We start from the raw sequence: 13,309 nt of genomic DNA, 5'->3' as shown, positions 1-13,309 counted from the left end.
GCATCATGGTAATAATTGATATAATCAAGAATCTTCAGTGGATGCTGAAACTAATGGTAAAATTTTGATGAGCAGAAGGGTACTTGCATCATCTCAACGTATCTTTCCATAAATTACTTAATAATTATAAAAGGGTTAGGAACTTTTAACTTTTGTTAAAAGTTGTTAACTTTTAACAACTATAAAAGGTAAAGTTGTAACTTTTAAGTGGAGAAACCTAGAAGACATAGTCTAACCAACCGATGAAAATTAACATCAATTACCTTAGATGTAATGCACTGAAAAGCATACATCATCCCTTAGACAGTATATGCCAAAAATGCATAATCTGAATTCGCTCATGCAGAGACATCAGACAACCCCAACTCTGACTGCTATTCTTCAAAACTGTCAAGACCCTAAAAGACAAAGTCTGAGAAACAGTTCCAGATTAAAGGAGACTAGGATACATGATAACTAAATGTGATGCATAATCAAGGATTATATTCTAGACCAGAAAAATATAAGTTGCAATACAGGACACTACTAGGACAATGGGTAAAATTAGAATATGGACTATAGATGAAACAACAGTCTTATATCAATGTTAAATTTTCTGATTTTGATTACTGTGCTTCTAAAAGAATGTCCTTTTTCTTAGGAAATATATTCTAAGGTATTTAGGGGTAAAGAGGCATGATGTCTTAAAGTTACTCAGTTCAGGAAAAAATGTGTATCATTTATGTATTCATATATTCATATTTTAGATCTATCTATGCATACATAGAGAGGGACAACACATTGGGCGAAACTGGGTGAAAAGTATATGAGAAATCTTTGTACTCTTCTTGAAACTTTTTTTCAAAACAGCTACCCAGATAAGAGAAATGTAAATCAAAACTACAGTCAGATATGACTTGATGCCTCTTAAGATGGCTACTACTGTCAGAAAAATAGAAAATAACAAGCACTGGGAAGGATGCAGAGAAATTGGAGCCCTTGTGCACTGTTGGTGGGAATGTAAAATGGTGCAGCCATTATGGAAAACAGTATGTAGGTTCCTCAAAAAAATTAAAAATAGAATTATCACATGATCCAGCAATCCACTTGTGGGTAAATTTCCAAAAGAATTTAAAGCAAGATCTTGAAGAAATATGTGTGCACCCATGTTCACTGAAATATTATTCACAGTCAAGAGGTGGAAGCAACGCAAATGTCCACCGACAGAGGAACGGATAAAGAAAATGCGGTAAATACATAAATAGAATATAATGCAGACTTTCAAAGGCAGGAAATCCTGTTACATGCTACACAGGGATGAACTTCAAGGGCATAATGCTAAATGAAATAAGCCAGTCACAAAAGGACAAATACTCTATGTTTCTATTCAAATGAAGTCTCTGATGCACTCAAAATCATAAAAATGAAAAGCAGAAAGGTGGTTGCCAAGGGCCGGGAAGTAGGTAGGAGAAGAAATCAGCGTTTCAGGGGTGCCTGGGTGGCTCAGTGGGTTAAAGTCTCTGCCTTCGGCTCAGGTCATGATCTCAGGGTCCTGGTATCGAGCCCCGCATCGAGCCCCGCATCGGGCTCTCTGCTCAGCAGGGAGCCTGCATTCCCCCCTCTCTCTGCCTGCCTCTCTGCCTACTTGTGATCTCTCTCTCTGTCAAATAAATAAATAAAATTAAAAAAAAAAAGAAATGAGCGTCTCATAAATATAGAGTTTCAGTTTTGCAAGATGAAAAAGTTCTAGAGATTTGTTGTTCAGCATTGTGAATATATGTAACACAGCTGAACTGTGTACTTAAAAACGGTTCAGATGGTAAACAAAATGTGGTTTTTTAAAAAAAGATTTTATTTATTTATTTGACAGAGAGATCACAAGTAGGCAGAGAGGCAGGCAGAGAGAGAGAAGGGGAAGCAGGCTCCCTTCTGAGCAGAGCCTGCTGCAGGGCTTGATCCCAGGACCCTGAGATCATGACCGAGCTGAAGGCAGAGGCTTTAACCCACTGAGCCAACCAGGTGCCCCTGTTTTTGTTTTTGTTTTTTTAACACAAAAATATTGGTTATCCAAGCAAATCTGATGATAGCCAGGTTTTAGAACTGGCAATAGCAGGTTGAAGGCATGGAATATGTCCCCTTTTCTCTTCTCTCCAACTAAAACATAAGTTTCAATATCATGCAAATACTAGGCTACTTAATAAAGGTAAGATACAGGGCAATTTCTTTACCTTCCTGACTCTATATTTCCAACTTCTACAGATTGAAAAATTGAAACAACAATTGAATGAAACAAAAGAAAAAGCCCAAGAGGAGAAGGAAAAATTGGTGAGTGTGTAGGTACATTAATGCTTTCACTTACTGGATGGTCAGGTTTCTGGCAAGCTCAGATATTTAAGGCACAGAAGAGTAAGTGAATAGGTCCTCTCAGTAGTTCAGTGACTTTAAAGCTCACACACTTTATTGTATAGAAGCTCAAAAATAACATAAAATTATGTTTTTTAAAAAATGATCTGGTAGTAGTGGTGCTACTGAGTTTGTCCATTCTTTCTATGGCTTTTCAGTGGACAGAGGTAGGAAATATGTATTCTTAAAAGATTATATAATGAGCCCATACCAATGTTTTCAATTCAGATGCAGGAGTACAGGATTTATTACTTGATCTGAGTCTCCTTTCTCCCTCACCAAAGGTCCTGTTTTTTGTTTTTTGGGTTTTTTTTTTTTTTTTGCGATACAGTGATAGCAAATTAATTTATTTAGTACTTTTCCATTCCATATTACCAGGAGAATTGATTTCAACTTTCCTTTTGCCTACATCAGACTGGTTGGTATTCAAAACTGTACCACCAGACTCCGGAAGTGATTTGATCATGGCACGTTTCACATCACCAGAACTGTCTGGATAGATTTGCTGAAATAATTTGTTAAAATCTGTGCCTCCCTCCACCTCATTTTTTCTTCTTTGATCTCAGTGACCAATTTATCCCAATTTCTTGCATAATGAGATGACGGATATAAATTCCTTGTGTCTGCTATGAACTGTTTTTGGTTTAGACACATCTCCTTGCCCCTCAGCTTTTCCCATCTCACAGCCTCTGTCTTGATTTCATTTTAATTTCTTTTCTTTTTTTTTTTTTTTTTTAGTACTTTAAATGTGCTCTGTTCTGGTATTATAGGATGAAGAAGTCTCAGTTCCAAACTGTGATCCTCTCCAGACTCCCTTCTGAAGAGGAAAAATCCCCTCTTCAGAAGGGAGGGATTTTCAGAAAAATCTTCTGAAAGATTTTCAGAAAAATCCCACATTCACATTATTTTTCTGAACATTCTTGATTTGACCATTCTTGATCCCAAGTGTAATGATTACTTGAGATATTGTTTGATACCAGTCATACTCGATTTGTGACTGATGAATCCTCTGGGACGCAGACACCTTGGATTGGTCCATTCTGAGCTTCTTGACACCTTTTAATCTAGACAGCGAAATCAGGATCTGCCCTATCTAATTCCTGTTCTAGAAAAGTTCAGAACAACAGCATAGTTTTTTCATGGTATTCGCATATCCCTTTTCTCAGCATAGCAGTGGAATTATTTGGATTAAGTGCAAGAGATTCCTTTGCCTCAGCAAGAACATCATGGTAATTCCCATGCATGATAATAAGTTTGTTGACAATAATACTGTGCATCATCTGGCTTATGTTCGAAAGCCTTAGTCAGCTTCTCTAATGCTGCCTGGGGGTCCTCATCAATCAGAGGATCTGAGAAGCTCTGGAAAAACTTCTGGGCTTGCAGGTCGTGTTGCAGCTGCTGCCATCCCTAATATTCGCTGTTGCTGTTAGAGCTGCTACCCACGAGGTTATGAGCTCCCCCACTGCCCAAGGGGGATGCTTTCCCCAAACTCCTGTTCTTAATGATATTGGTATAATTGAGTAGTTGTTTCAAACCTCAATACACCCACAGTCACAAAACACTAATACCAATATTACCACTAACATAGATTAGTGGAAACAGTTTTAAGATTTTAGGGGGTGCTTTTCCCCCTTAGGATATATACCAATAGGGATCTATGATCAAATTATATTACCATTCGAAATAATTCCTGTGAGGTTATGCCATCAACTCAAGAATACATTTTGCTTTTGACTTTTAGAATCACATTAAATTGTGCATCTAAAATTATATAATTATATAATTACGTAAACTATTTATAGGCTCCAAAGTCGAAATCTATCAAAATGCTGTATTCTGAGAAATCTAATTCCTATCCATGTCTTCACAATATACCAGAGTACATTGTCAGAATTGATTTTTGTCAGCATGATGGGTTAGAAAGGGTATTTTAGTGTATTTTAATTTGTATTTCTCTTATTATGAGCTAGGTTGAGCATTTGTTCAGGTTTGAGGGTCATTTGCCTTTCTTTTTGGTATTTCATTCATTTTAAAAATTGTGTTATTGACCCGTTCTTCCTCCACTTCCTCCCTCCTTTTTTCCTCTTCTCTCCTTTTCTACCCTTCCTCCTCATTCTCAGCCTTCTCTTCCTCCCTCTTCCCTTCCTTTCTTTTTTCCCAACTTCTCCTCCTTTGTTGATTTATTAGAGATATTGGCCCTTCCTTTATCTCTTGGTTCACTAATTTTAATTTAGGGTTAGGGGTATTATTTGTCTTACAAATTAAAGATGTGCTTAGTCTTCTCATACCTCTTTTTAATAGTTTTCTGCATTTTCTGTGTAAGATCAGCTCATTTAAGAATTTTTTTCTTATTCAAGGCACTTGGGTATCTTCTAACAAAAAGTGAAACTTTATGCAAAAATAAAAAAGGAACATTTCTTCAAAGATAGACATATGGCCCAAGGCTTCAAAGGGAACACAACTCTGTGGGGTTTCTGTTCTTTTTCCTAACTCTTTTATCTAACTCATTTCCTAACTCATTTTTGCATGCAGGAACAAAAGTATACTGTGCAAATAAATGAGCTGGAGGGACAGTTTCATCAAAAAGCCAGAGAAATTGGCATGATTCAGACAGAGCTGAAAACAATAAAACAATTCCAGAAGAGAAAAATCCAAGTGGAGAAAGAATTAGATGACGTAAGTTTCTTTATTTCTTTAAATAAAGGCGATTAGAATTAACGACAAGCATACCTTGGAAATATTGCAGGCTCGGTTCCAGAGTGCCACAATAAAGTGAGTATCACAGTACTAATGTGTGCAAAAGCCTTCATAGACATTTACTCCTGTGAGATGGTAAAGGACTCCCTTTGACATTTTAGAGGTTATCTGAGAGAAAGTGGAAGACATAATGAGTGTAACACCAGGAGCAGGTCTTATTTCTGAGACTTTATTTATTTATTTATTTGTTTGTTTATTTGACAGAGAGAGAGAGATCACAAGTAGGCAGATAGGCAGAAAGAGAGGGGGAAGCAGGCTCCCCGCTGAGCAGACAGCCTGATGTGGGGCTCTATCCCAGGACCCTGAGATCATGACCTGAGCTGGAGGCAGCGGCTTAACCCACTGAGCCAGCCAGGTGCCTCTCTAAGACTTTTCTAAGCATTTTTTTTTTGTGACTTTACCAAATCTTAGCCAACACACCCTTCCACATTAATCAGCAATTAAACCTTTGGAGTGATTTCAGTAAGAAACGAATTACAGGGGCACCTGGGTGACTCAGTCGGTTAAGCCTTTCTTTGCCTTTGGCTCAAGTCATGATCCCAGGATCTGGGTGGGATCAAGACCCAAGTCAGGCTCCCTGCTCAGTGGGGAGTCTGCTTCTCCCCCTCCCTGTTTTCATGCTCTTTTTCTCTCTCAAATAAATAAACAAAATCTTAGGGAAAGAATGAATGAATGAATGAAAATAAAGAAAAGGAAGGAAGGAGGGAGGGAGAGCGGGAAGGAAGGGAGGGAGAAAGGGAGGAGTAAATTACATATCTTGGGAAACATTAGGGGCAAAGTAGCAAAGTCCTAAAGAAAAATAGGTTGAGACTGATGAAGGATGATTTTAGAACATTTTAGAAGACTCGATAGGTAAGGGTGGGCAGGGCAAGGAAAAATGAGTACTTCCTGAAAGTTTCTCTGACCTTGCTGTACTTTTTCTCTTTCTTTCCATCCACTCAGCTCAGAATATAGTTTTACTGCACTAATGCCAGTGTAATAAATGGTGCATTTATGCTGGGGATAGTAGCTGAAATCAGCTTTGAGATTTTGGGCAAGCTCCTTAACCTCTCTATACCTTGGTTGCCTGATCTGTAAAATGAAGATAATAAGGGTTACTCATAGGCTCATAGGGTTGTTTTAAGGACTAAATGAGTTTTTATATATTTAAAGTGCTTAAAATAGCATATGTCATGTAAGTGAAAATTACATTTATAGTGGCATGTAGCTCTTTGCAGACAAAAGTCCTGATTTGTAGCATTTGCTGATTTCCTTAGTATAAATACTTTTATTATAGCCAATTCCAAGCTACCAACAATTTAACAACATGCTAGCAAAATTTCTGGTATGAGCCTGCTCCAATGTGCAACTGAACATTGCTGCTATTACTAGTAATAGTAGTAGTATTATGACCTAAGATAACCATATTTCATGTAGTAGAGGGGCTAAAAATTGATGCTCTGAAGTCAGATGGCTAGAGTATACTGTGTTTACTACTTGGATATCTTGTTAAATTTCCTCATCTAAACCATGGAGGTGAGAATAATGGTACCAACTTTAAAGGGTCTTTGTGAAGACTAAATGAAATAATCTGTTACAAATTCATAGCAATGTGTGGTCAGTATTATGTGTTGCTGATCCTGCCACATTATTACTATTGCTAAAATTATGATTATAACCATGAGTATTACTTAAGGCCCTTCCACCATCCCTTTCAGTGCCTCTCACTCTTGAGCATGGTGTTCTCCAAGCATGCACTACCTCTCAAGCCCTCCTTGAGCTACCCAGAGTCGCATTTAACAAGAAGAAGCTTTGATGGGAAACCAGAGTTCCTGCATCATTTCTATTTACCATTTAACTAATTGCCAAATCAAAAGGGTATATGAGAAATGAATAAGTCAGATGAGGCAATGTAGTATTTGAAATTATGGAGTTCATGTCCTGGTTCTGCAGCTGATAGCTGTATGGCTTTGGATAGTCTGTTAACTTCTCTTGGGTCTCAGATTCTCCACTTGTAGAATGTAGCTATAATATCATGTGTCTCCTCTTAGAATGTTGTATGGAGGGGCGCCTGGGTGGCTCAGTGGGTTAAAGCCTTTGCCGTCGGCTCAGGTCATGATCCCAGGGTCCTGGAATCAAGCCCCACAGTGGGCTCTCTGCTTGGTGGGGAACCTGCTTCCCCCTCTCTCTCTGCCTGCCTCTCTGCCTACTTGTGATCTCTGTCTGTCAAATAAATAAAATCTTAAAAAAAAAAAAGAATGTTGTATGGATTAAATAATGTAATATGTGTGAAATATTTAGTACATTCATTTCCACTAACCCTTGGTTAGAGTAGTAGCATAGTAGTTATTGATGTTTACTTGTTTTTAATTACATAGCTTTAAAAATCTTAGTAGAGGGATGCCTAGGTGGCTTGGTCAGTTAAGTGTCTGTCTTTGACTCAGTCCCACATTGCATCTGGCTCCTTGCTCAGTGGGAAGCCTGCTTCTCCCTCTCCCTACTGGTCCCCCTGCTTGTGTGCTCTCTCTCTCTTTTTCTGACAAATAAATACATAAAATCTTAAAAAAAATAAAAATCTTAGTAGGATACTCTTAAAAACTCTTAAGTAAAGGGGTGAGTTGGCACATTCAGGCAAGGTAGGAAAGGAGAAGACACTTTCTTAGACTGGAGGAATTGGAGGAATGTGTTTTAAACTCCTTCTGTCATAATTGCAAAGTTATCCCAAAACCTGCCCATTAGGGCTTTGTTTATGGACTTGATAGCTTGTTGCTTTATAACTGTTCTTATAACTGTTGCTTTAAAATTGTTCTTAATTTCTTTTTTTAAAGATTTTATTTATTTGGGATGCCTGGGTGTCTCAGTGGGTTAAGCCTCTGCCTTTGGCTCAGGTCATGATCTCAGGATCCTGGGATTGAGCCCCACATGGGGCTCTCTGCTCAGCAGGGAGCCTGTTTCCCACCCTCTCCCCCTGCCTGCCTCTCTGCCCACTTGTAATCTCTGTCTGTCAAATAAATAAATAAAATCTTTTTTAAAAAGGTTTTATTTATTTGAGAGAGAGAGAGAGAGAGAAAATGAATAGAGGGGGAGGGGCAGAGGGCTAGAGAGAGAGAGAAAGAGAGAGAGAGAAGCAGACTCCTTGCTTGCTGAGCAGGAAGCCTGACACGGGCCTCGATCCCAGGACCTGGAGATCATGATCTGAGCCGAAGGCAGCTGTTTAACCAACTGAGGCACCCAGGTACCCCAAGTTTCCAGACCTTTAAAGTTCTTAAAGTGTTGTTCTTTAATTTTGTAAACTGAGACAAGTCATCTATTTGCATATATCCTTGTCCCTCCTCACTAGTTCCTAGATTAGTACTTAATAATAAAACTTGCAGAGTACCTGGGTGGCTCAGTTGTTAAGTATCTGATTCCTGATCTCAGCCCAGGTCTTGATCTCAGGAGTGTGAGTTCAAGCACTGCATTGGGTTCCAGGATGGGCATTGGGCCTCTTAAATAATAATAATCATAGTAGGAGCGCCTGGATGGCTCAGTGGGTTAAGCCTCTGCCTTCAGCTCAGGTCATGATCCCAGGTTCCTGCGATCAAGCCCCACATAGGGCTCTCTGCTCAGCAGGGAGCCTGTTTCCTCCTCTCTCTGCCTGCCTCTCTGCCTACTTGTGATGTCTGTCAAATAAATAAATAAAATCTTTAAAAATAAAAATAATAATAATAACAACAACAGCAACAATAACAACAATAATAAAACTTGCTAAATGAGTGTTATAAGGCAACCATCTAAAACTAAATCCTTTCATGAAGTTCATGGAATCATAGAACTGGAAGAAACTTTAGGGCTTATTTAAGCCTTCTACAGACAAGAAAACAGACACAAAGATGTTAAGTGACTGTCATGGTGAGTTATAGAGCTGGCAGCAGAGGCCCGGTGATCTGAATCCCAGTGCAGTACCTCTAGTCCTACTCCCTCTTTTTTCACCTACATTAGTAACCTGTTACTGCAGAAAGTCTAGAGCTTAAAACCATGAGAAACATTTGTTAAAAGCACAGTTTCCACGAGTCAGAAATTTGGGATCAGTTTAACCGGGCAGTTCTGGTTCAGGGCCCTTCATGAAGTTGCAATCAAGATACCGACCCAGGCCTCAATCATCTGGAGGCTTGTTTAGAACTTGAGGATCTGTTCCCAGGCGCCAATTCACACACCGTCAGGTTGGAGTCAACATCTTCCCATGGGGGCCTTACAAAGGTGCACTGAGTGTCCTCACAATTTGGTTGATGACTTTACCTAAAGCGAGTAATCCCAAGGAAAGCCAGACAGAAGCTATCCCTTTCTTGAGCTAGCCTTGGAAATCATAGAAGTTGCTGATATATTTTAAAACCACCACAGGACCATAGTCCAAAGTATGTTTTGATGCAGGAATGTTCTGATCACCTCCCTGAAGAATCTTCTTTAGTATTTCTCTGTTGTAAAACCCAGTATTTTCCAGATGCCTTGGTGTTAAAGTCAAGACCCCACACCTACTTTGGAACATTAATTTTCTCCTTGTACTCCACCTCCCCATGTGCATACCCTTTAATCCACCCAAACTGGATATTAACTCATCCCTAAAGTCTTTTTTTTTTTTTTTTTTTTTTTTGCCATTTCTACATAGTTCACAGTGTTTTGTTTAACTGGAATATGTCTCCAGTAGATCTTTATCCCTTAAAATTTTACCTATCCTTCAAAAGCTCAGATCAAATTCATGTTCTCCTTAAGGTGGTCCCGAGAGTCATGTTTAAAAGTATTAACTTTCTTTAAAAAAAAAGAAAAAAAGAAAGGTGAGGGTACCTGGGTGGTTCAGTGGGTTAAGCCTCTGCCTTAGGCTCAGGTCATAATCTTAGGTTCCTGGGATTGAGCCCCGCATTAGCTCTCTGCTCAGCAGGGAGCCTGCTTCCCTTTCTCTACTCTCTGCCTGCTTCTTTGCCTACTACTTGTGGTCTCTGTCAAATAAATAAAATCTTTTTAAAGAATTAAAAAATTAAAAAAAAATAATGCTTTCTTTCCATTCATGATAGCTTGGCTGAAACTTGAGAGTATTAAGTGGAATAAATCAGAAAGATAAATACTGAGTGATATCACTTATATGTGGAATCTAAATAGAGCCTAACTCAGGGAAACAATAGATTAAAGGTTACCCCAGCTGGTAGGGAAAGGGATACGAGGCAGTTCTAAGATTGATAAATTCTCGGGAATCTAATGGACAGCATGGTGATTACAGCTAATAATCCTGTATTATATATTTGAAATTTGCTAAGAAAGTAGATCTTAAATGTTCTTACCACAAAAAAGAAATGACAATTAGGTGACAGTATGGAGGTGTTAGCTAATTCTAGGGTGGTAATCATTTCGCAATATTTAAGTGTGTCAGATCAACACATTGTACACTGTAGATTTATACAATGTTGTATGTCTATTTACCTCATAAAGCTGGAGAAAAGGGAAAAAATAAAAAGATTATTAGCAAAAAAAGTAATAATTTTCTTTGTGTATTTCCAAGCATTTTGTATCTCTTTTATACCCCTTAGCCCATTCTACCTTTTTATATTTATCATTTGTCTTATCTCCCCTGCTAGGTTACAATCTTTGAGGCATGAGCAGGGGTTGTTTCTTTGTATTCATTGAAATGTAAGATACATAGTAAATGCTCCATAAATCTTTGTTAAATGCTGAGTAGGTGTTTTCATTAAAAATGTAATTAAAGGAATATCAAGTTTTCTACTAACTAGATGGGAAGAATCCTTTCATAATATATATGCATATCAAATCACATTATATACTTGAAATACTTTACTGTTAATAATTCCTCAAAAAAGCTTAAAAATTTCCTAAAAGGAATATAAAAAAATTTATATGAAAATGTTGAAGACTGAATCAAGTTAAGATCCATAACTTTTTTTGGAACTCTCAAAATAGCTATCAGAAGTATAGGTATAGGTATACATTCTGAATCAGTGAATTAACTAGTGCATATTCTAGTGGGCTGCTGGTATGATTTCTTTTTTTTTAAAGAACAATATTGCCACCTAATGGAGAAATAGATTTTGAACTTTTCAAAAAGCGGCACAGGCCTGGAAGACTAAAAATTCAAAGGCAAAAGATACTGGGCTATGGGAAAAAATAAGGTGGTTCTCTGGAATCCCAAATATGGAAGAATTAAGGCAGGTATAGGGGCGTGTGAACTTAAAATGAGAAGGAGGTGTATACATAATGGAAGAAAATTAATTATAGTGTATATATAGAATTCACTATACAAATTAAAAGAAGGTAACTAAATTTAGATTATCACAAGTTATTCAAAGCATAATTTTTTTTTAATTTTATTTATTTATTTGACAGAGAGAAATCACAAGTAGATGGAGAGGCAGGCAGAGAGAGAGAGAGGGAAGCAGGCTCCCCGCTGAGCAGAGAGCCGGATGCGGGACTCGATCCCAGGACCCTGAGATCATGACCTGAGCCGAAGCCAGCGGCTTAACCCACTGAGCCACCCAGGCGCCCTCAAAGCATAAATTTTAAAGAAAAAATTATTTCTATGTGATTAACAGAAGGAGTATACAATCGTAGGTTGCAGTTATTTTTAATAATTTGTTTTAGTTTTTTTTCTTTTGACAAATCTAGCTGGTAAGAAAGAAGAAAATTAAGCCCTCCCCTGACAATTATACTACCTAGAGATACCTGGTAAATATCTTGGTTTATATTCTTCCCCCTTTTCTTCCTCTATTTAGAAACATTTAAAATTGGGGTGCCTATGTGGCTCAGTGGGTTAAATGGCTGCCTTCAGCTCAGGTTATGATCCTGAAGTCCCGGGATCTAGTCCCATATTGGGCTCCCTGCTCAGTGGTGAGTCTGCCTCTCCCTCTGTCCCTCAACCTGCTCTCATGCTTTCTCTCTCTCAAATAAATAAAATAAATACATAAACAAATGAGGTCATTATGTACAGTTAACTGACTCTTTTACTTTAATTGTGAACATTTTTCAATGCCATTACATATTTTTTTCTTTTTTTAAAAAAGATTTTATTTATTTGTTTGACACAGAGAGATGAGAGAGAGAGAAAGAGAGAATCTTAGGGAAACGTGTTTTAGATTAATGCTAGGAAGAATTTTCTAAAAATGGGAACTATGAAATACTAATGAATTAATGAGATTTGAATTAGTGATACTTCTGTCTCTAGATATTTTTCTCATACAAGGAATCCTATATTAAGTATGACTCTTAAGATCTCTTTCTATTCTAAAATATTATTTTTTAAAAAGTTTATTTATTTAAGTAATCTTTATACCCAACATGGGGCTTGAACTTATGACCCCAAGATCAAGAGTTGCACTATCTATCCTCTGACTGAGCTAGCCAGGTGCCCCAATTCTAAAATATTATGATTCTATCAGTCTACATGATATATAAAATATATGATTATGAAAACAACTTGTCTTGGGAACAGTTGCTCATGAATAGCTTTTATAAAAACTCAGTACTGATCTTGTAAGTCTGTAGAAGATTGGTCCGCGAGATGGTACTCATGGGCAGGGACATGGGGTTTTTCTGTGTTCAGGATTAAGAAATAATGTGTAACAGAAAATGTTTCTTTACTGAGACTTTTCCAGAAATATGCCTCAATCCCCCCATTTCCTATTGATCTATTGTTGTTGTTTTAATTATAGCTGAAGGAGAATTTAAGGAACACAGAGAGGAAACATCAGGAGACACTTCGAAGACTGGAGGGCAGATTTTTTGAAGAAAAGGTACGACATTTTAGAGTTAATTAAGAAATACTTTATTTAAAAAATATTTTGTTTACTAAAAGGATAGAAGTATCTATATGCATTCTGAGACATGTGAACCTTTCCTTTGGATCTTATTAGAGAATTATCAAGTCACAGCAGAAGTAAAAAACAAACAAACAAACAAACAAACAAAAAAAACCCAGGGGAGGGACGCCTGGGTGGCTCAGTTGGTTAAGCAGCTGCCTTCGGCTCAGGTCATGATCCCAGAGTCCTGGGATCGAGTCCCACATCGGGCTCCTTGCTCCGCAGGGAGCCTGCTTCTTCCCTCTGACTCTGCCTTCCACTCTGTCTGCCTGTGCTTGCTCTCACTCTCTCTCTCTCTCTTACAAATAAATAAATAAAATCTTTAAAAAAAAAAAAAAAACCCAGGGGAAACA

The 13,309-nt window shown here is 37.8% G+C and overlaps 1 protein-coding gene and 1 pseudogene across 5 annotated transcripts in view; one reads left to right on the top strand and one right to left on the bottom strand.

The window, feature by feature from the left end:
- BBOF1 (basal body orientation factor 1) overlaps window positions 1-13,309 on the top strand; it is a 39,403-nt gene that overhangs the window by 8,515 nt on the left and 17,579 nt on the right. For all 5 annotated transcript variants that reach the window (XR_009399200.1, XM_059373770.1, XM_059373768.1 and 2 more), the window contains exons 3-5: window positions 2,239-2,304; window positions 4,915-5,058; window positions 12,810-12,890. Coding sequence is in view for 4 of the 5 variants with exons in the window: in XM_059373770.1 (XP_059229753.1) it covers window positions 2,239-2,304; window positions 4,915-5,058; window positions 12,810-12,890 (291 nt within the window). In the remaining variant the exon portion in view is untranslated. The remainder of the gene's footprint in view (window positions 1-2,238; window positions 2,305-4,914; window positions 5,059-12,809; window positions 12,891-13,309) is intronic.
- LOC132029203 (protein SGT1 homolog) lies at window positions 2,729-3,787 on the bottom strand (annotated as a pseudogene).

This window comes from Mustela nigripes, chromosome 13 (genome assembly GCF_022355385.1).
Source record: "Mustela nigripes isolate SB6536 chromosome 13, MUSNIG.SB6536, whole genome shotgun sequence".
NCBI lineage: Eukaryota > Metazoa > Chordata > Mammalia > Carnivora > Mustelidae > Mustela > Mustela nigripes.
The sequence above is the reverse complement of the archived record's forward strand: the minus strand, read 5'-3'. Positions and strand labels throughout refer to the sequence as shown.